The sequence below is a fragment of the Chlorocebus sabaeus genome, chromosome 24 (assembly GCF_047675955.1).
Source record: "Chlorocebus sabaeus isolate Y175 chromosome 24, mChlSab1.0.hap1, whole genome shotgun sequence".
Taxonomy (NCBI): domain Eukaryota; kingdom Metazoa; phylum Chordata; class Mammalia; order Primates; family Cercopithecidae; genus Chlorocebus; species Chlorocebus sabaeus.
The window spans coordinates 50,054,818-50,077,610 of NC_132927.1; the positions used below are offsets into that span (position 1 = coordinate 50,054,818).

Consider the following 22,793-nt stretch of genomic DNA (forward strand, 5'->3'; position numbering starts at 1 on the left):
GGCCTCAGCTAGGTGGAGGGAGTCTGGCTTCTAGGGGATTGGGAGGACAGTCTGACCTGGCACCACTAGAAAGGCAAGGTCCAGAGGCAGGAGAGGGGAGAAGCAGCTCCAGGTTTACAGATGGGAAAGAGCCTCCGGACCCCCCTTCCAACTCTCCTAGAGATAAGTTCAAGCTGAGCCGGTCCTTGTCCTTCCCTGCAACTTCCACACAGAGGCAGGGCAGGGACAGCAAAGTCCAGGGCCAAATACAGAAGCTCAGGGAGGCCCTCTCAGCCCTATGCAGTCCCCACGGAACCCTCCTGTTGCTCCCAGGGCCCACCTACACACACTGCACCAGTGTGGCCACCCACACACCCTCGGCCAGGGGCAGGGCTGCACTTACGGCTCGATGCTCACTGGGGTAGCCTCCCCCATCACAGAGAGGACAGGCGGGGTGACTTCAGCACTGTCTACGGGACAAAGAGCAGGTTGATAAATAGTACCTCCTTTTAGCAAAGCACCCCCAATCCTAGTGGCTGCCCTATATGTGCAAGAGTCACAGTGGTGACACACAGAGCTCACACAGGGAACACAGGCAGCTGAGTCCTGGCTCTGCAGCCTGCCACCTACAAAAACGCAGGCTCTTCACTAAATATTTGGGTGCCTCAGTTTTCACACCTACCAAAACGGACGATTACTACCTGTCTCCTAGAGTTAATGTGAGAACTGGATAAAATAACACACTGAGCCTGGCACTCGGTAAAGATTATTATTACTGCTTCTACAACTAAAGCCATATCCCTGCCCCAGAAGCTCCAACACTAGAGAATCAGCTCCAAGGTAAAGCTGTGGTTTTCTAGTAAAGAGACTGAAACTTTGAGCACACTAGGGAGGTGGTGAAGGGCATCGCTGTTATACAGTTATTGTCTCACTTTCTCACTTCCTCTTTGGATTTTCCGCCTCAGTTTCTCCCAAGCTAGTTTTTTTTCTTTCTTTCTTTCTTTTTGAGACAAAGTCTCACTCTGTCTGTGCCCAGGCTGCAGTGCAGTGGTGTGATCTCGGCTCAAGGAGTTGAACCTCCAAGTTCGAGCGATTCTCCTCCCTCAGCCTCCCAAGTAGCTGGGATTACAGGTGTGAGTCACTGTGCCCAGCCCCAAGCTGGTCTTCTTAAGGCCCCACATGATCAAAACACTCCTTTGCTCAAAAAAAAAAAAACAAGAAAAAAAAAATCTTTGCTTTTTACTGACTCCCTGCTGCAATGTGAGATAAAAACCTGCAACCCTCCCCTCAGGATTCGAGGCAGTTCTGCTTCCATCTGTACTTCTCACCACCCTTGTGCCTGGACCTGCATCCTAGCTGACTGCTTACCTCTCGGCCCCTCCCTCTCCCTGCATGGTCCCATCTACAGGCCTTTGCACCAGTCATTTCCTCTCCCTAGTGTGTCTTCCCTGACCCTGCCCTCCTCCATCTCTGGGGCTCAGCTCTGGCCCCACCCCACTTGAATACAGTCCTCACCAGCCCAGGCTAGCTGCTAGGGGCTTCACTCACTGGCTACAGATCCCACACTGCCAGGAACCTCTGTTTTTCCAACTCCCAGGCTTTCATGTCAACTCCCTAATGACCTTGCATTCTCTATAGAACAGACCACGGTGTCCTGTACACTCTTGGAGCCCTCACAGGACCCAGTTCAAGGCCTTACACCCAAGTGTTCGGTAACTACTCGTGGGCAGACTGACCTCTCGCTGGCTGCCAGTCTGATCTCCACAATGACTTCCTCTTCCTACACAGCCTAGCCAGGGAGAAGCCTCCCCAGGAAGCAGGACAGAAGGCTGGCCAGCCTAGGGCTAACATTTTGCACCCACAGACACCAGGGGGCACCAGAGAGCTACACCATGGGTGAGGTCACAGTTAAAGGTTAATTAGCCAAAGGCATCTATGAGCTAGCTACTTCCACTTAATCCTCTCTACCACCCTAAGGGATTGGATTACCTCATTCTGCAGAGGAAATGGATCTCCTTGTGGAGTGGGCAACACTTTTCGGCAGGACACCACCCCAAGCCAGCCCAATATTTCCAGAGTGTCTGTTTTTGGCCAAAATGACTGTTTGAGAGCCCCAGAGACCAGATCTGCTGCAAAGGACTATGAGCAAACAGGATGGCCTGGCATGATGTTCCAGCTTTATGTGTGCTAATGCACCTGAGCCTAGGAAGTGGTCATTAGGTTGAACCAAAGGAAACTACTATTTGTGAACACAAAAATAGTTGAATATTGGCAATTTCACCATCAACCAAGTACTACTAATATCCCCATCTTAATACTGAAAAAACTGAGGCCCAGGGAGTTGAAGTGACTTGCAAAAGTGGATGTAACAGTAAATGATGAAATTGAGATTTGAATCCAAGCAGCTGGGCGGGGCCCCCCGCCCCTCCTTGTTGAACGAGGACAACCTCCTTCTCAATCTCAGAGAAAACAGAGCAGAGCTCCTTCTCCCAGAGTATTCCAGCCCAATCCCGCAGCAGCCCCATAGGCTGAGATGCCTCCCTGCCCACTGCCCCAGCCCCGCTCCTGCCAGGGCCGCGGAGGGAGGTCACTCACTAGTCCGGAGCAGCGTGCGATGGGCACTCTTAGGTGTGATGGGAGGAGGGGCGGGGATGGTGTTGGTTGATATGATGGCATTGAAGTAGAGGCCAGAGCCTTCCCGCACAGGGCTGAGGATGGGGGGCGGCGTGTAGGGAGGCAGCTCAAAGCTCCGCTCAGAGGGGTGGTCAGCTAGGCGCACAGGAGAGCGCAGGTGGCTCTGGTATGGGGTGATGTTGGAGTAGACGGGAGGGGCGATGAAAGTGCCCGCCTTGGTGGGGATGATGAGGGGCTCGGGCCTGGGCCGCTGCTTTGGTTTCCGCACGGAAGGCTCCCCCTCCAACTTGACACTTATGTCTTCCGCCTGGAGAAGAAAAGAAAACAAAGATGGCTCAGCCTGTGTCCCAGGGAAAGTGAAGTTTTAACCACAGCTTGCCAGTCTCACCTTTGGAACTTAGGCTGCCCACCACACCCACCAAGGCAAGCCTGAAAAAAAGGAGCAGGTCCAAAAGCCCTTATTGTCTCCTCTAGGCCAGAGGTCAGCAAACTTTTTCTGTAAGGGGCCAGAGAGTAAATATTTTAGGCTTTGTGGGCCACATGTGATCTCTGTTACATATTCGTCTTCTTTCCCTTTTTCTTTTTAAAACTAATCGTATAAAATTGTAACACCATTCTTAGCTCTGGATTTGGCCCCCAGACCACCGTTCCCCACCTCTGCTGTAAAGTGTGTGACAGGGCAGAAGAGTACAGTAGTTCAGGGCCCAGACTCTGCAGCTGGACTGCTTGGGTTGGGACCTACCACCTTTATTGCCACTTAAAATTACTCAATCTTTCTGTGCATCTTCATTTTTAACATGGTGCCTACCTAGTAAGTGCCTACTTACTGGGGTAACTATGAGGACTACATGAATTAATACATGGAAATCACTGAGAACACTACTTGGTACCTCAGTAAATATTGGCTATCACTACTTAAACTCCAGGCTCTGCGTTAGATGAAAGTTCCTAGAGCGTGCTAAGACCTGAGCTGGGCATGGGACTACAAAATGGAATGGACAAGGCCGGGCGTGGTAATCTCAGCACTTTGGGAGGTCGAGGTGGAGGGATCACTTGAGGTCGGGAGTTTGAGACCAGCCTGGCCAACATGGCAAAACCCTGTCTCTACTAAAACACAAAAATTAGCTGGGCATGGTGGCAGGTGCCTGTAATTTCAGCTACTCAGGAGGCTGAGGCACGAGAATCACTTGAACCCGGGAGGTGGAGGTTGTAGTGAGCTAAGATCGTGCCACTGCACTCTAGCCTGGGTAACAGAACTAGACTCTCTCTCAAAAAACAAAAAGGAAAAAGAAAAAAAAAAAAAAAAATGGAATGGACAGTCCTTGTCCTTGCAGAACTTTTGTTCTCATATTATTAATCCCACTAGGAAAGTCTAGCCCATGCACACTGGCAAAGGTTAGCCTGCCTACTTCTCCTTGCTAGGTGTGCCTCATGGGCCTCTATCTAGAATAGGGAGCAGGATTATAAGACAACAGAGGCCTTCCCTTGCTCGATTCCTATAATCTCAAAGGCAGAGAATGGAGCCCTACAGGGTGAGCAGCACCCAGTTTATCCCTCTGCACACTCAGTATAACAGGTAAGGCTGGCCATGTTGACCAAGTGGGCCTTAGAATAATGAGCTGTCTCCCTGCCAAGGTTCTGGCTCCCATAAACACCTTCCAGCAGAGGGCCCTGACTCCCCTCTGAAGCTGTGGCCACGTCCTTCACTCATCTGCGCCCTCTTTTCCCTTCTAGAAATTGGGATGAAATGAAATTGTTCATTTTTCTTCCCTTAGGGAAACAATATGATTGCACAGAAAAAAAAAAAAAAAAAAATGCAGGAGCCAAAGGCCCCCCCCCCAAACTTTCTTGACAAGAAATCTAACCAAAAAATCAGCTAGCTGTAATCATTTGTAATTTTATAATAAGGGATTAAACTATCCTGAATATTTGACAAAAATAGTCATGTTCATTTCTTAGGTGTGGTAATGCTACTGAGATAATGTTGAAGAAGAAAGAGTCCTTATGTATTTCAGACACAAACTGAAGTACACATGGATGGAATGATACGATGCTCAGGATGTGCTTCAAAATAACCTAGCGGCATGGAGAAGCAGAGGTACAGGTGAAACAAGATTGGCTATGTTTTGATAACTGTGAAATCTGGGTGATGGCTAAACGCTGGCATTCATTATAGCCCTCTCTACTTTTATGCATGAAAGAAAGTATCTGTAGTACAAAGAATAAAAAATAATGAATGAAATAAACAAGTAACAAAACCTCCCCCCAAAGCCTAGTGTAGTAGAAGTACTTACAGGCAGGGATTCAGGAGATCCCAATTCTAGGGCTAGCTCTACTATTACTTGGCTGTATGACCTTACGTCAGTCTCTTGTCTTTTCTGGACCTCGCTCCTCATTTATAAAATAGGGGCATTGAGCTGTGGAGCTGCTCAGGCTCCTTCCTGCTCACTCTCAGAATAAGCTGCCCAGACCTCCAGCCTCTACCACAAACTTTTCCTCAATCAGGGAACAGGAACCCAGAGAGCAGAGGCTGTGGTGCTCCCCTGCCTATGACAGAGGCATGCAGGCCAACTCTCCAGCTGAGAATAACCAGAAAATCTGGACTCGATATGCAAAACACATTTCTGAAGATATCAGAGGGCAAATAAGCAAAGAATTAAAGAGCCAAGATCCAGGGGGAAAAAAAGAATGCTAAAGAGGTGAGCCCAGTATTTGAAGCGGCGTTTTCCCTAGAGGTGAATGCTATTACTAGAAAAGGCAACGGAGAGGCTGAGAAACTGAGCAGAGCTTTTAAGAAATTTAAGGAACTGACACAATAAAAACTGAGGTTTGGCCAGGTGCAGTGGCTCATGCCTGTAATTCCAGCACTTTGGGAGGCCAAGGTGGGTGGATCACCTAAGGTTAGTTCAAGACCAGCCTGGCCAATATGGCAAAACCCCGTCTCTATTAAAGATACAAAAATTAGCTGGGCGTGGTGGCGGGCGCCTATAATCCCAGCAACTTAGGAGGCTGAAGCAGAATTGCTTGAACCTGGAAGACGGAGGTTGCAGTGAGTGGAGAACGTGCCACTGCACTCCAGCCTGGGCAACAGAGTGAGACTCCCTCTCAAAAAACAAAAACAAAAACAAAAAAGGCCGGGTGTGGTGGCTTATGCCTATAATCCCAGCACTTTGGAAGGCCAAGGTAGGTGGATCGCCTGAGGTCAGGAGTTCGAGACCAGCCCGGCCAACATAGTGAAATCCCGCCTCTATTAAAAATACAAAAAATTAGCTGGGTGTGGTGGTGGGCACTTGTAATCCCAGCTACTCGGGAGGCTGAGGCAGGAGAATCACTTGAACCCAGGAGGCAGAGGTTGCAGTGAGCCGAGATTGAGCCATTGCACTCCAGCCTGGGCCACAAGGGTGAAACTCCATCTCAAAAGAAAAAAACCACAAAGCTGAAGTTTAGGGCTCGCCAAGGAAGGAGAGCTTGGCAAACCCCCAGGTTTGGACTGGGACTCCAAAAAGGGCTGATACTCACTTTCATTCAGAATAAAGGTGAATCAGAAATAGGATAGTCCCTATATGGAATAAAGCCTAGCTTGAAATAATCTCATTTCAACCTCTGATTAAAGTAATTCAGGGCCAGATGTGGTGGTTTACACCTATAATCCCAGCACTTTGGGAGGCCAAGGCAGGGGGATCACCTGAGGTCATGAGTTTGAGACCAGCCGGGCCAACATGGTGAAACCCCATCTCTACTAAAAATACAAGAAAGGAGCCTGGCGTGGCCTGCACCTGTAGTCTCAGCTACTCAGGAGGCTGAGGCAGAAGAATCGCTTGAATCCGGGAGGTGGAGGCTGCAGTGAGCTGAGATCATACCACTACACTCCAGCCTGCACAACTCCATCTCCAACCCCCACCCCCACCCAAAAAACCCAGAAACAAAAACAAGAACTTTGCATTGTCCAGGAAGAGCTAAAAGTACTAACAGATTTCAAAAAGCCAATGATGCATGTTTTTTTGTTTTTGTTTGAGACGAAGTCTCACTCTGTTGCCCAAGCTGGATTGTAGTGGTGCGATCTCGGCTCACTACAACCTCCACCTCCCAAGTTCAAGCGATTCTCTTGCCTCAGCTTCCTCAGTAGCTGGGATTACAGGCACACACCATCATGCCCGGCTAATTTTTGTATTTTTAGTAGAGACAGGGTTTCACTATGTTGGCCAGGCTGGTCTTGAACTCCACCCGCCTTGGCTTCCCAAAGTGCTGGGATTACAGGCGTCAGCCAGGATACATGTTTTGTTTTGTTTTGTGTGAGACAGAGTCTCGCTCTGTTGCCCAGGCTGGAGTGCAGTGGTGCGATCTTGGCTCACTGCAACCTCTGCTTCCCGGGTTCAAGCCATTCTCCTGCCTCAGCCTCTCTAGTAGCTGGGATTACAGGCACCCACCACCTCGCCCAGCTGATTTTTGTATTTTTAGTAGAGATGGGGTTTCACCATGTTGGCCAGGATGGTCTCCATCTCTTGGCCTCCCAAAGTGCTGGGATTACAGGCATGAGCCACCGCCCCCGGCCCAGGATACATGTTTTAATATCTAGCAGCCCTTCTTGACCAAAGATCTAAGTCCTAATGTCATAAGGCACTCACTATACATAATAAGTTAAATTCTCTCCTATGCATTTAACAGGGTTTGGGTTTTTTGTTTTTGCTTTTTGTTTTGTTTTGAAAAGGGGTCTCACTTTGTCACCCAGGCTGGAGTGCAGTGGCACAATCACAGCTCCCAGCAGTCTTGACCTCTTGGGCTCAAGCGATCTTCCCACCTCAGCTTCCTAAGAAACTGGGACTACAGGTGTGCACTTCCACACCCAGCTAATTTTTTTCTGTTGTTTTTTTGTTTTTTGTTTTTGTAGAGATTGGGTCTCTCCTTGTGTTGCCCCGGGCTGGTCTCGAACTTCTGGGCTCAAGCGATCCTCCTGCCTTGGCCTCCCAAAATGCTGGGACTGCAGGCATAAGCCACTGCACCTGGCCTCCTATGCATTTTAAAATGGTACTAGCTATGTCCCATCCTTCAGAAAATTGAGGAAATAGTTGCTCAAATCCCTTTCTGTAGGGCCTAGTTCTCTTGAAGAAATATGGGTAAGAAGAATGCTGGGGTAATCACGAAAAGAACAACATGCAAGGATATAACTAATAAATCAATAAAATGGGGAAGTGGGATAACAAATCAAATCAATCCAAAGGAGAACATGGGAAAGGCAAGATGGGAAACAGCTAACAGTAGATGGCAACTTTTAACCCAAGTATTTAAGTAATTACATTAAATGCAAACTGTATCAGTGGAATCTTAAAAAGTTGAATTCAAAGAAGCATAAAGTAGAATGGTGTTTACCAAGGGTTAGGGGATGGGGCGAGGACTGGGGAGATACTGGTCAAACAATACATAATTTCACTTAGGAAAAAAGAATAAGTTCAGGAAACCTATTGTATAACATGATGACTATCATTAGTAACAGTGTATTATACACTTCAAAATTGCTGAGAGCAGATTTTAAATGTTCTCACCACAAAAATTTGAAGTAATGGGTACATTAATTAACTTGATTATATCAAAACATCATGTTGTATGCCATAAATATGTATTCTTTTTATGTTAATTTTATTTTATTCTATTTTTGTACAAACAGGGTTTTGCCATGTTGGTCAGGCTGGTCTTGAACTGCTGGCCTCAAGTGATCCACCAGCCTTGGCTTCCCAAAGTTCTGGGATTACAGGTGTGAGCCACCGTGCCCAGACTTTATGTTAATTTTTAAATAAACAAATAGAAAGATATAAACCGTATCAATGCTCTAAAAGACTGGATAATAACAAATCCCAATGTATGCCACTTGAAAGATACACCTTAAGTAGAAGGATAGAGAAAAGATAACAGTAAATGATGGGAAAAGATGCACCCTGCAGATTCTAACCAAAAGCAAGCAAGATATCAGACAAAACTGACTTTAAGAGGCAAAAGGGGTAGATGATGAGAAATTACTTAATGGGTACAATGTGCATTATTTGGGGAATAGATATGGATACCCTGATAGCCCTGACTTCACCACTATACCATCTCTGTGTGTTACAAAATCACACTTGTATCTCATAACTTTACTCATGTAAAATAAGAATTGGCCAGGTGCGGTGGCCCACCCCTGTCATCCTAATACTTTGGGAGGCCAAGGCGGGCAGATCACTTGAGGTCAGGAGTTTAAGACTAACCTGGCCAACATGATGAAACCCCATCTCTACTAAAAATACGAAAATTAGCCAGGCTTCGTGATGCATGCCTGTAATCCCAGCTACTAAGGAGGCTGAGGCAGGAGAATTGCTTGAACCCAGGAGGTTGCAGTGAGCCGAGATCTCGCCATTGCACTCCAGCCTGGGGGACAAGCAAAACTCTGTCTCAAAAAAATAAAATAAAATATAAAATAAGAATAAAAGGCAAAAAGAATATTTAAGATAAAAAGAAACTTCATAAAGTATCTAATCTAGTTCTAAATGAGCACCTAATAACACTGCATCAAAACGTATAAAACAAATGATGACAGAACCTAAAGAAAAAGTAGACAAAACCTCAATCTCAGAAGGAGATGTCAGCCGGGCACAGTGGCTCATGCCTGTAATCCCAGCACTTTGGGAGGCTGAGGCTGGCAGATCATGAAGTCAGATCGAGACCATCCTGGCTAATAAACTGAAACCCCGTCTCTACTAAAAATACAAAAACTAGCCGGGCGAGGTGGCGGGCACCTATAGTCCCAGCTACTCGGGAGGCTGAGGCAGGAGAATGGTGTGAACCCAGGAGGCAGAGGTTGCAGTGAATGGAGATGGTGCCACTCCCACCTGGGTGACAGAGTGAGACTCTGTCTCAAAAAAAAAAAAAAAAAAAAAAGGAGGAGATGTCAAGATCTCAGTAGTGACAGTATAAGCAAACATCTCTAATTCCCAGCACCCAGTACAGGCCAAATCAAAATTTGCTATCTAGAAAAACAGATGTATACATCCTGGAATTTCCCAGGCAGTTTCAATTTCAAGTATAAAACCGTCTCATCCCCCATGAGGATGGGGGACATCCCAAATGCCCCTTCCGGACATCTGTCCAAAAGTTTGGTTTGGAAAATAAAAACAGTATCTCCACAGGTTCCCTGATACCTTCCTACATTGCCATGTTCTCCTTTCCCCATAGGGTCCTGGGCCCCAGGAGCACTCAGGTGCTGGAGATGTTTAGAAGGGGCGCCTCTCATACCTGAGCTGGAGCATCTGTCCCAGGGATTCGGGTGGACCGCCTGCGGGTGACGATGACTGATGGCTTGTGCTCAGCAGGGTTCTGTTCAGGACCCTTCCCGTCCTCATCAACACCTCCAGCCTGGGCTGCCTCAGTTGGGTCCACAGTCCGCACAGGCACAGACACTGGGATGATGAGGGGTACCATCCCACTGTCTTCTCGTGCTCGCTTGGTGGCTAAGGAAGGCTCAGAAAACTCCACCCCACCCTTGGTAGTTGAGGCCAATACACTTTTCCGCTTCTCTTCAGAGCCACTGCCATCCTGGATAAGATGGGAACGGGGTGCAATTTAAAAGATAAATCATAGCCAGGCATAGTGGCTCACACCTATAATTCCTGCACTTTGGGAGGACAAGATGAAAGGATCAATTGAGGCCACAAGTTCAAGACCAGCCTGGGTAACATAGTGACACCTTGTCTCTACAGAAAATAAAATTAGCTGGGCATGGTGGCAAACTCCTGTGGTCCCAGCTACTCGGGAGGCGGAGGTGGGAGGATTGCCTGAGCCCAGGAAGTTGAGGCTGCAGTGAGCCGAGATCGCACCACTGCACTCCAGCCTGGGTGACAGAGTGAGACCCTGTCTCAGTAATAAATAAACAAATAAAAGATAAATTCTGATTTGATCTAGGACCTTATTCCCATTTAGTTACGGGACTCAAACACCCGCAGTGCCTCCCAGTGGTCTCACAAGTTGGCCTTTCCCTGACCACCTTTTCTCCTATCACTTTTTTTTTTGGAGACAGGAGGTCTCACTCTGTCACCCAGGTTGTAGTACAGTGGCACGATCTTGGCTCACTGTAACCTCTGCCTCCCGGGTTCAAACGATTCTCCCGCCTCAGTCTCCCCAGTAGCTGGGATTACAGATGTACAGCAACACGACTGGCTAATTTTTGTGTTTTTTGGTAGAGATGGGGTTTTGCTGTGTTGGCCAGGCTGGTCTCGAACTCCTGACCTCAAGTGATCCACCCATCTTGACCTCCCAAAGTGCTGGGATTCCAGGCGTGAGCCACTGCACCCGGCTTCCTACCACACTTCTAAATACTCTCCAATCCTTGACCAGACCCACAGGTACCCCTGGGCCAAGGACAAGGCAACAGTCAATACCAAGGCCTGGAACCTAGCAGGCTTTCAGGAAGTTTTATGGTGAGAAGCACTTTTTGTTTTTTTTGAGATGGAGTCTTGCTCCGTCACCTGGGCTGGAGTGCAGTGGCATGATCTCAGCTCACTGCAACCTCCGCCTCCCAGGTTCAAGCGATTCTCCCGCCTCAGCCTCCCCAAGTAGCTGGGATTACAGGTGACCCCACCATGCCTGGCTAATTTTTGTATGTTTAGTAGAGAGAGGGTTTCACCATGTTGGTCAGGCTGGTCTCGAACTCCTAACCTCGTGATCTGCCTGCCTCAGTCCCCCCAAAGTGCTAGGATTACAGGTGTGAGCCACTGCGCCCAGCCAGAAGCACTTTCTATAGAAAAGAGCAATGTGAGGCTGGGCGCAGTGGCTCATGCCTATAATCCCAGCACTTTGGGAGGCTGAGGTGGGTGGATCACCTGAGGTCAGGAGTTTGAGACCAGCCTGGCCAACATGGCGAAACCCCGTCTCTACTAAATAACAAAAATATTCTGGGTGTGGTGGTGGGCACCTGCAATCCCAACTACTGGGGAGGCTGAGGCAGGAGAATCGCTTGAAGCCAAGAGGTGGAGGTTGCAGTGAGCTGAAATCGTACCACTGCACTCTAGCCTGGGTGATGGAGTAAGACTGTCTCAATAAATAAATAAATAACAAATACTCTCCATAACCTGCTTTCTTCCAGGCCCTTCCACCCTGGCCTGGACCAAGGGCCCCCAGATGGCCATCTCTTGCCACAGGTGGCTTACGGATGGGTTTTGTTTGGCCTGCACAGTGGGTGGCACACAAAATAGTATCTAATTATTCAAAAAACATTTCTGCAAAAGTAAGTAAGCAAGAACTCTGTTACAAGGTGAAAGGTGGTCTTTGTACTATTTCTCCACAAGCAGCTGGCTACGGCAAAGTCTGGCTGTCTCTAGGCAAGCAGCAAATTCTGCAGCCTCTCACCTATTAGCCTGATGCCCTCTGCCAGGTCTGGCTCCACCGTATGCCCCTCTCACCTTTGCATTCTGCAGCGAGGCCAGCTCCACCGCCTTCTGGGCCAGGGTCAGCAAATTGGCCTCCTGCGATGCCCGGCGCCTCCGTCGCGTGCTCTGGATTACCCCGCCCCGTAGCACCTGCCCACAGTCCCCTGTGCTCACTGCCCTCATGCCCTCCTCGCTGCCCATGGCAAGAGCCTCTCGCTCCCGGCCATTGGGTGCTAGTCTCTCTCCATCAGGCAGTAGCTGTGACTCCCTCAGCTCCAGCGGGAATCCCAGAGCTTCAGGATGGGGCTGCCCCAGGGAGCCAGGTGGCGGCTGCTGCAGGGGCCAGTGATGTAGGAACAGGTTGCCAGTGAGCTCCTGCCCAGGTTGGGTGCCAGCCCCATCCAGGGTGGTGGGAGGCAGGATTCCCTCCTTAGAGAGGCGGCGGGAGCGGCGGGGGAAGGGGATCTGGACCTGAGGTAGCGCCGGCTGTGGGGCTGACTCCTGCAGGAGGGCCTTGCGCAGTTCTGGGTTCATATCTGGGTTGGGGGGGAAGGGGTAGGGTGCCATGCTGTGGTGAGCCAGGTGTGACTGTCCCAGTGGCCCAGCCGGCTGCAGGCCAAAGTCCTGGGGTTGCTGCGAGGGTGGCTGTTGCATGGGGTAGAAGTTCTCAAAGAGCGGCATCTGGGGTAGGGCTGCCTGCTGCTGCTGCTGCTGCTGCTGCGGTTGCGGTTGTTGCTGCTGCTGCTGCTTCTGCGGAGGGAAGGCAGCCACCGGGTTTGGGGGCGGTGGGCCCTGCCGGAAGACCTGCCGGTTCACCTGGTGGCCGAATGCCAGCTGGAAGGGTTGCAGGGGCAGTGACTGGTTTGGGGGTTTCTTGGCTGCATGGAAAGAATTCAGGGGTGCCTGCGGCCGCCCTACCTCCAGCTGCACCTTCTGTGGCATCACTGGCCGCACATTTCCATAGCGGTCCAGCTGTGGGCCCCCCGCTTTCTCCCGCTTCAGTGCCTCAGGGTGGTTATAGTAAGTCGGGACTCCCACTCCAGGATGCGGGTTCCCCTTGGGTGCACTGTAGAGGGACAGACTGTGGCAGTTCCATGTTGAATGGGGTGGAGGCTGGCCTGGCTGCTGCTGCCAGCTGCTGTCACTGACACCCCCACCTCCTCCACGCTCCGGGCCCCGCCCTGGAGCCATCACAGAGTTGGGCCACTTTACTGAGGCTACCTGCTGGGACAACATGGCTGCTGAGGTCCGCTCAGGCCCATACACCACAGAGTTCAGCAGGGCCAGACTGCTGGGAGGGGGCAGTTCCACAGGCTGAGAGGTGGAGACTGCCCCTCCTGGACCCTCGTGCCCTACATACTGCTCCTCCTTCACTCTGATGGACTGCTGGGGGGGCTGCAGGGGAGGGGGCTGCTCCTTGGGAGCTGGTTCCTGGCCCCCAAAGAGGCAACGCTTCCGCTTGTTCTGAGCCTTGGGCTGGGCCTGGAGGTTCATGATGTGGCCAACTGAGCCCTGGCGGTGAGATCCCGTTCAACAGTCACCCATCCCCTGGGGAAACGTCCTGCTGGAAGCTGGAGTCTAGTCCAGGAGCCAGGGAGGGCAGAGCAGGGGCAGAGGAAGACGCTGGACGATGAGGTCGGGCACTGGGAGAAAGAACTGCTGGCTCTTCCTTTCTCTTCCAGAGAGGCTCTGGAGCTCAGCTACTCTTCCCAGTTCATGATGCTCCACAGGGTCCTGGCACCTGCAGAGGGAAGAGCAGTGACAGTGTCAGCCACAGCGTCCCAGGATGCCCCAAACATCAGCACAAGTGTAAGAAAAGGGGTCTCCAAGGGCCATCAGTCTCACCACCTCATATCACAGGAACAGGCCCCAAGTCACAGAGCAGCATTGGTGAGGCAGGAGCCAAGACCTTCTGGGGAGCTGCCAGGAGGGCAGAAGAATCAGCTGCATCTCCCAGGGCACCGTGACTCTCTTGTCCCACCACCTCACCCTCCTGGTTCAGCTCCAGGACTGCCTGCATCTGGCTGTGTTATTTGTGCACTGCATAGGCACATTCTAAGGGACAGGTGGAGCTGACATCCAGCCCAAGCCCCTCCAGCCCAGCTGAGAAAGGAGCAGCAAAAGCCACATTGGCTCCCCTCTCCTCTTACCCAGGCCCCAGCCCCCTGGGCAGCCAGGCCTAGTCCTCCTGGCACACATCCGTCTATGCAGGAGCCTCCCACCAGACCCAGAAGGATCTTTGTCCAGCCAGTGCCTCCTCTGACACTCCAAGCACAGCTCAGGCTCAGGAAGTGGAGAGGACAGGGTCATTCCCGACATGGCCACTCCTCCTGTGCAGCCCCAGGGTCAGGAGCCCCAACAGGCCCTTGTAGAGTCAGGGGCCCAGGGTCAGGCTCACCAAGGCCTGCAGGTAAGGCCCCAGAAGGGTGTGTGCAGTCCTAGCCCCACCCCTGGGAAGAGCTGCTGGGTGTGGCTCTCGCTGCCAGTCTTTCCCAAACCAGCACAGAACCTGTTTTGCAACCCTAGCAGGGTGGAGGCAGGATCCAGGCCAAGAGCTGGTCAGCCGCTGACCCTGCCCCTGCCTGACCCCTGCCCCTTCCACCGCCAAAGAGCCCCGGCAAATAGTGTAAACTCAGATCGTAGAGGGTGTGTTTTGCTAGAACTCAGTTCCAGAAGGTTTCTCCATGATAATGTCATGACTAAAGTACACAGTTTTTCTGTTTTTGTTTCGTAACTTGATTTTTTAAAACAGTCGCTACAGAACAGAATGTAGACCCGTATTTTACAACTTACATAGCTGCTTCATGTATTTTTAAAGACTTTTTATTCCCTCAGAGTGCTGTTTGGGTTTTGTTTTTTTCCTGGGAAGTTGGTGGGGGTGGGAGCTAAATGGCCCACCTCTTTCTCCAGTAAGATTCTGGTCCCTGAGAAGAAGGGAAGACAGCTCAGGTGGCTCTGAAGAGGAAATCTCAGGCCCTAGATGCTACAGGTCATTGTTAGCAACCCCAGCAGCTCCCAGGAAACCAGCCAGGAGCAGCGGAGGGCAAGGCTGGGCGGGCACAGAGTCCTGACTACACCCAGTTCACAGTTCGGCCCGCCCCCAGCACCGGGAATGCCCCTCCCAGGCTATCACTCCTCTGCAGGCTTCCGCAGCTCCCCAGCCCCTGCGCTCCTGGAGCCTGCCTGCCTCCTGTCCGCCTGCATGACTCACTGAAGGCCCCCTCCCTATCTTTCACTTTCACCCAGCACCCAGAAGGGGAGTAACTTCCTCCTCCATTTCCTTCCTCAGTCCTTGGGCCTTGAAGAGAGTAAAAGAGACCCTCCTCGTGTGCAGCCTTTGTCTTTTCATACATGAAGCTGGAGGGAGGGAGAGGCACAGAGACTAGCATGGCATCCAAGTCACCCTGACCCCCAGTAAGAGAGAAGAGGGGGGATTTGGACAAGAAATAGAGAGCTGGGGGCTGGAGAAACAACCTTTCTCTTGCTTTTAAACCCACACTCCCTGACAGTAACCTAATTCAGAGCAGGAACCCAAAAGCTAACCCCTACACTAAAAATCACCCTGGGCACCACCATGAAGCTGCAGGATAGGACTGTCTGGCTCCGCCTCTCCGAGGGAACATCAAGCCCACAGAACTAGAAGTGCGTGTCTGCAGAAGCAAGACAGAGGAAGGAAGAATGTGCGCCAGCCTGGCAGGCCCACGTGCCTCCAGGGGGCTACGAGCCCCTCCAGTGGGCGCTCACACACACTCACGCCTCCCTTCATCACAGCCCTGTCGCCTTGTGAGCCACAGCACTGGCTTGAGGCCTGGAGCAAGGGAAGGTCCACGTGGCAGGTGGGCCTGGATGCACGTGCCAGTGTGAACCTGATGGAGGGCTGCACCCCCTCCATGGGGATGGCTGCTCAGCACCTCTTACAGAAGGAGATGAGGCGGGGTCTGCGGCTCCAGGTCTGCGGCAGGTCTTACAGGGGCTTACCCACAGCTGTATGGTCAGCCCTGGAGGAGCTGGGCTCAGCTGGGAAGCCTCCCACTCTCACCCTGCACATCAAGGAGGGCCATCATTCAAGACACCACAGCAGCCTCTGAAGCTGAAATGGACTTGCTTTGAAGAAATCAAGGGGCCTGGTTTGGGGAAGGCTGAATCACCCCAGAAGCTTCTTGCTGCAGAGGACTCTCTGTCACCCTCACTGAAGAGCTAAGGGTGCCAGGGGCATGGACACTCAGGCCTGGAACCCTCAGAGAAGAAAGGTCATTGGCTGGGAGTGGGGAGAAGAGTGGAAGATACTGGCAGCCTGGGAGGAAGGGTGAAGGGGCACACCTAGGCAGCAGGGCACTAAGTAGTGATAGGAGTAATGATGATGGTGATGGTGCACCCGTGCCAGGCAGATCCTACATGCTTTGTATCCTTTAAATTCCCACCATGACCTTATAAGGCAGGTGTTGCGATTTTAACCTCTATTTACAGGTTAGCTAGATGAGGCTCAGAGGGGCCAAGTAAGTTGCCCACAGTCACACATTCATTATGTTGCAGAGCCAAGACTGGAACCCAGGTCTGTTTCACTCTAAGATCAAGCTCTTCTTCCTTATCCCCAAGACATCACACTAAGACCCCAGACCCCTCTTCATACACCTCCCTTCCACAGCACACTCCACACCACCTCCAAGCAAGGATTTTCTAGACACAGATATCCCTTCTCACTGGCACTGGGAAGCCCTTTACCCCTGCCTGAACCTTTGGCAGGTACTCTCTCCCATTCTCCCCAAATATGGCTGAGACCCTTGACCCTCCAGGAAGGGAGGGCAGGGAAGGGTCTCACCACAGAGGGTCAGCAGATGTGTGAGGTCTACCTGCAGGGAGGCCTGAAACACTTCCTCCTGCACTGGCCACTCTAGTCCCCAATCTGGGGACTCTCCGACTCCTGCAACCCCAACCCGGGCTCAGTTGCTGCTGGTGGTGCCTCCAGCTCTCAGACCCCATCAGCTCCTCCCAGCCTGCAACTCGGGGTCAGGACTGCACCACTTCCTCTCATTTCTTCTACCCCACCCCCACTTCCCTGTCCCTCAGGTGGAAATCAAACTGCCCTTCCTCACAGTGAGGAAGAGGAAGGAAGACACCTCCAAAGGCTGCTGACCTGTGGGCCTAGTCCCTGAGGTTGCAGGGAAGAGGATGTAACGAGGAACTCCTGCCAGTAGCTCAGCCCTGGGACGAGCTGCAGGGCCTCTGACAACGGATGCAGGAACACTGCAAAAGGAAACCCACAGTCACCACGGGGCCCCAAACACGGTAGTCCGCCCTGTCAGTCTGTTTGACTGTCACGCTCTATTCACTTTTCCCTTCCTCCAGGCTCCTCTCTGCAGCAACCAATCCTTGACCAGACCCACAGGTACCCCTGGGCCAAAGACAAGGCAACAGTCAAGACCAAAGCCTGGGACCTAGCAGGCTTTCAGGAAGTTCTATGGTGAAAAGCACTTGCTCTCTCTAGAAGAAAGCAGTGTGCACCAAGAAAAACAAAAGACAAAAAACCGTGCTGACCCCACATATATGTTTTGCAGACACATGAGGGGAAGGTGCTGGAAAGGCCTTTGGGCATTCAGTGCTGATGGTGACACCAGCTCTCCCGGGATGTCAGCTCAAATACACACTGCTCCCCAAGGGACATCGGCAGCCCAGCCGCACACCCAACACTAGCTGACCGACCCCAGGAGAAGCCAGTGAGCTATCACCACAGGGCAAGGGGCCAGACTGTAGCCACTGCAGGACCAGGGCCACTCACCTGTCTGCCTGGGGCAATCAGTGTGTCCATTTGAGAAACAAGACTGTTGTGAGTCGAGGTCACACAGGCCAGGGAGGAGATGCCAAGTTGATCTCAGCAGCTGCAGGGGCTCAGCTCTGACCTGGGGGTGACCCGAGGGTCCCTGTCCTTGTAGGCTAATGCTCCAAGCTCCCACTCTTAGAGCCTGGGCAGGCACCACAAGCTCAGCACTAGGAAGAGGGGAGTCAAAGGTCATGTGTCTGTCACCCAAGGGCAAGACAGGCCCAAACTGAGTCTCCAGGCGAGTCAGTTCTCTGAGCTGTCTTAGGACAAAGTCTAAACTCCCTGCCCTGTCCACAAGTCCCTGCAGACCTTGGCTCCTGCCACCTCTCTCGACAGTCTGTGCTTGAGCCAGGGCCTCCAACGTGCTCTTCTTGCTTTGCTTCCAGGTCTTTGGCCAGGCTGTACCCCTTCCTGGGGACAACTTCTCACGCTTTTCATCAGGCCAGGTCCTATTCATCCTTCAAGCTGCAGACACTGTTTCCACTGGGAAACCTTCCTTGACCCCAGAGCTGAGACAGGAGCTCAACTACAAGCCCCTATAACACACTGTGTATGGCACACTAAATCCCAGGTGCCTGCTTCGTCATCCCCAGCAGACATCAGGCTCCACGGGACAGGGTTGGCAGACCGTTGTACCTTGGCACTTGGTTTGTATCTGCCTGTCAGGATGCTCATTCAAGACTGTGCCCAAGGTGAGTCAGAGCCACGCCTGGGCAGAGGTGACACAGCCCGCATTCCTGCCCTGGGCTCCTGTCTGCTCCTGACTTCTGGGCTCTCTGATGCACACCAGAGCTCCTCAAGATGCTGGGATGAAGTGAAAAGACCCAGCCCGGGATCCCACCCTACCCCTGGCCCAGGCCCTTTCCACCTATGTGGAACACAAGTCCTTCTCCCTGCTGGCCCACAAGCCACCTGCCCTTGACTGTCACCTGCTGCCCCATACCACATGCTGGCCAGCTGGAAAAGTGCCAGCTCCACTGTTGCCCTCCACCCCATTTTTCTAGGCTTCCACCCCACCTAGACAGTAGCCAGGGATACAAGCCTGTGGTCTGTTTACCTCATGCCCTGACACGGCTGGACCTCAGGACACTAAGGTCTGGCCAGGATGCCAAGGAGCCATAACAAGACCCTGCCACCCCCACCAGAGGAGCACAGCACGGCCCAGCTGGCCCCTTCATTCGGGCTCACATCCTGAAAAGCTCTCTCAGACATTCTGGGGTCTCCAGCTATAGCCAGACTGGGTACGTGGCCTGGAACTGCCATCTTGGGCCACCTAGAGTTGTCCAGGCCCTAGACAAACCTTCCCTCTGGACCCTATCTGCAACGCCACATGTATCCCCACCAACTGGGCCTTCACACACAGGCCAGTGCACCCCATTTCTGCAAGCCACTGGACACATAAGCCCTATTCTCAAGGGGTTTGCAAACAAGGAGGCTCTGATACAACAGACGTGGATCTGACTCCCGCAAGCGTCATTTTCCCTGGGAGCATGAGAGAGCAGGTAAGAGGCCCTATGGTCGGCCCATTCCCAATCCAGACAGTCCCTGGACCATCACTTCTCTGGACTGAACTTCAGCTCTCAAAAGCAGAACCCAGGCCAACAGGCCAGAGAGTCACGAGTCCCAGGGGTCTCAGCCATCAAGCTGCTCAGGATCAGAAGCTTGGCCACGGTTCAAGCTGCCTGAAGTTTGAGCTTACACAGTAAAAATGCCAACACTGAGATGCTTTTAAAGGGATGTGTAAGAGAAGAATCCTTTCAGGGCTTATGAGGCACTCTCAGGGTTCCGTCCAGGCTTCTACCTTGATTGCCTCCCTCCCGCAAAGCTCCACAAATGCCCACAGGGTGTCCACGAGAAGCTGGGATCGCCAGGTTTGTTTTGCCAGGGATGGGGGAGGTGGGGGGCTGCTAATGCAGAGAGAAAACAGTCATGAACAAAGGCGAAAAGGATTAAGCCTTCAGGCTCAGCTTTTGCCTGCACTGAAGGAACTGCCTGCCTTCCTCCTAGGCAAAGGCTACGAAGAATCACAGGCAGCCCTGGAAAACCCCTTCCAGTAGGACCCAGGGATCCCAGCAAGAGTAGGGTAGAAGCAGGCAGATGTATGCTTCCTCCGCAGGAGACCCAGCAGATGTTCCTGAGGCCCTCTAGCGAGGGCGTCCTGGGACCACTGGGGTCCTTGGTCTGTCTCCTCAAAACTGTCTCTATGCCCTATGCAGCTCCCATCACTGGAGGCTGCTGCAGCTCCTCCTTCCCCTTCTGGAAGGGCCTGGCTCCCCAGCAGGGCTAGAGCAGGGCTCTCTGAAGTCTGTGCCTGAGTACCCCATGCCAGAGTCTGCCCTGGGCCAAGATACAGATGAGGCCACTCACAGGGGCCTCCCCCACCACACACCCTCCCTGCTGCAGCTCTGCAGGTGGGCCTGCTGCCCCTTCATCCACTCCACAAGCATTTGCTGAACACTTGCTGCAAGCCAGACTCTGGGAGACACAGGAGACACAGAGCTTCCAGGCTAGTGGGGAGACAGACACACAGAAACACACGCTAATTATAATGCAAGACAGCCGGTGCAGGGACTAGGGGTAAGCAACCCCTGGGGACAGGCAATCCCTGGGGGAGCTCCCTGACTTTGAGCCTCCCCTAGAGCTGTTCCTTCTGCCTGGAAGCCCTGCTTCCACTCTCACAATCTGCTTTTCCTCAAGGCCTACCTCCTCCAGCTGGCCCTCCAGCACGTATTGTTGTTACCCATTAGGAATCTTCATGCTCTTAGACTACTATCCAATAACGCTTCTTCAATTCCCTTCTGTTCCTGCACAGAGCCTGGGAGCAGCAGGGCCTGGAGACAACATGAACCAAGACGGAGGGCAGTGGACTGCTTGTCAGGTAACCAACGAGATGTCTGGTCCAGGAGCCGCCACTCACTGGTTCCTGCCTTTGAGGAGCTTAAGCGCCTGGGGTGGGAAGAGACCTGCATCCAGGGACCAAAGAAACACCTTTGTAAAAAGCAAGTGCCACGCGGAACAGCAGCCACAAGGACTAGCTGTATGCCGAATGTGGCAGAGTACCGCTTACCTACATAACCACTTATTCCCAATTGAGAAACGAGGAAAGGCTGGCTCTGAAAGTAACTTGTCCCAGTTCACAGAACTCATGACTGAGGAGTCAAGATTCAAATCTAAGCCTCCTGACCCCAAACCAGGTCTCTCCGTCACTGTGTCAATAACCGTCTGTGTAGATGTCAAGGAGTGGTTCCTTAAACCTCAGTGTGTGCAATAAAACCCGCCCTGAGAGACTAGTTCATGGGTCTGGTGCGGTAGGGGTCGAGGGTGGGAAGAGCATGATGGGGAATCTAGGATGCTTCACAGGCAGCCAGGTGGTGCCCAGGCACTGCAGCAGAGGAATGGCTAAAGAGTCACAGCCTGGCATGGTGAAATTTCCCAGGATCCACCACTCCCCATTCCCCAAAGGCACTACCTGCCAGAGTGCTGTGGCCTGCCCAGGAGACATGAGGGGTTGCACAGAGCCCTGAGGGGACTTTGCTCTCAGCCAGTCCTAGGATTAACTGTGGCTCTTACCACATGTGGGACCCAACTGAGTGCCCATGTTTACTGAGCACTTACTATTTGCCAGGCACTGTGCTAAGTCCATTGCAGGCAGCATTTTATTTAACCCTTACTGTTCTGTGTCTCGTTATTTATAGGCCAGGAATGGTATACTCAAAAATATCTATTTAACACAAAAGAAGACAGTAATGGAAGAACAAAAGAGTAACAAAGACATAAGACATACAGAAATCAAATCACAAAATGGCAGCATAAATCCTACCTTATTCATAATTACTTTAAATGTGAATGTATTAAATATCTAATTAAAAGGCAGAGGCTGGCAGAATGGACTTTAAAAAAAAAATATGCAGGCCGGGCGCGGTGGCTCAAGCCTGTAATCCCAGCACTTTGGGAGGCCGAGACGGGCGGATCACGAAATCAGGAGATCGAGACCATCCTGGCTAACACGGTGAAACCCCGTCTCTACTAAAAAGTACAAAAAACTAGCCGGGCGAGGTGGCGGGCACCTGTAGTCCCAGCTACTCCGGAGGCTGAGGCAGGAGAATGGCGTAAACCCGGGAGGAGGAGCTTGCGGTGAGCAGAGATCCGGCCACTGCACTCCAGCCTGGGTGACAGAGCCAGACTCCGTCTCAAAAAAAAAAAAAAAAAAAAAAAAAAAAATGCAATTATATGGCAGAACGGACTTTTTAAAAAAAGATGCAATTTCTTTAAAAAAAAGAAACCCTTTACATGCAGAGATACAAATAGGTTGAAAGTAATTAGCAGGGCAGGGCATGGTGGCACATGCCTGCAGTCCCAGCTACTCAAGATGCTGAGGTAGGAGAAATCGCTTGAACCCAGGAAGTGGAGGTTGCAGTGAGCCCAGATTGCACCACTGTACTCCAGCCTGGGCAACACAGTGAGACTCTGTACCAAAAAAGAAAAAAGACTCTGTACCAAAAAAGAAGAAGTAATGGATGGAAAAAGAGATACCATTGTAAACAGTAACCAAAAGACAGCTGGAATGGCTATACTAATATCAGACAAAATACGTGGTGGCAGGCGCCTGTAATTGCAGCTACTCAGGAGGCTGAGGCAGGAGAATTATTTGAACCTGGGAGGAGGAGGTTGCAGTGAGCCAAGATCGCGCCACTGCACTCCAGCCTGAGCAACAGAGCTAGACTCCACCTCAAAAAAAAACAAAAAAGAAAAAAGAAAACTATTATTATAGACAAAGAATATTTTATAATGAACAAAAGTGTCCATCCCTCAGGAGGCTATACCAGTTATAGGCATGCATGTATCTAACAACAGAGCTCCAAAATACATGAAGCAAAAGCTGTCGGAATTGAAAGGAAAAATAAACAACTCAAATAATAGTAGGAAACTTCAACACTCTACTTTTTTTTCATTTTATTTTATATATACACATG

At 51.5% G+C, this 22,793-nt stretch overlaps 1 protein-coding gene across 4 annotated transcripts in view; it reads right to left on the reverse strand.

The window, feature by feature from the left end:
- Positions 1–22,793, reverse strand: part of MIDEAS (mitotic deacetylase associated SANT domain protein) — a 76,100-nt gene that overhangs the window by 11,859 nt on the left and 41,448 nt on the right. For all 4 annotated transcript variants that reach the window (XM_037984690.2, XM_007987233.3, XM_073011140.1 and 1 more), the window contains exons 2-5: positions 12,036–13,743; positions 9,874–10,173; positions 2,575–2,920; positions 383–449 (exon numbers count right to left, since the gene is read on the reverse strand). In XM_037984690.2, coding sequence (XP_037840618.2) covers positions 383–449; positions 2,575–2,920; positions 9,874–10,173; positions 12,036–13,496 — 2,174 coding nt within the window. In that variant the 5' untranslated portion in view covers positions 13,497–13,743. The remainder of the gene's footprint in view (positions 1–382; positions 450–2,574; positions 2,921–9,873; positions 10,174–12,035; positions 13,744–22,793) is intronic.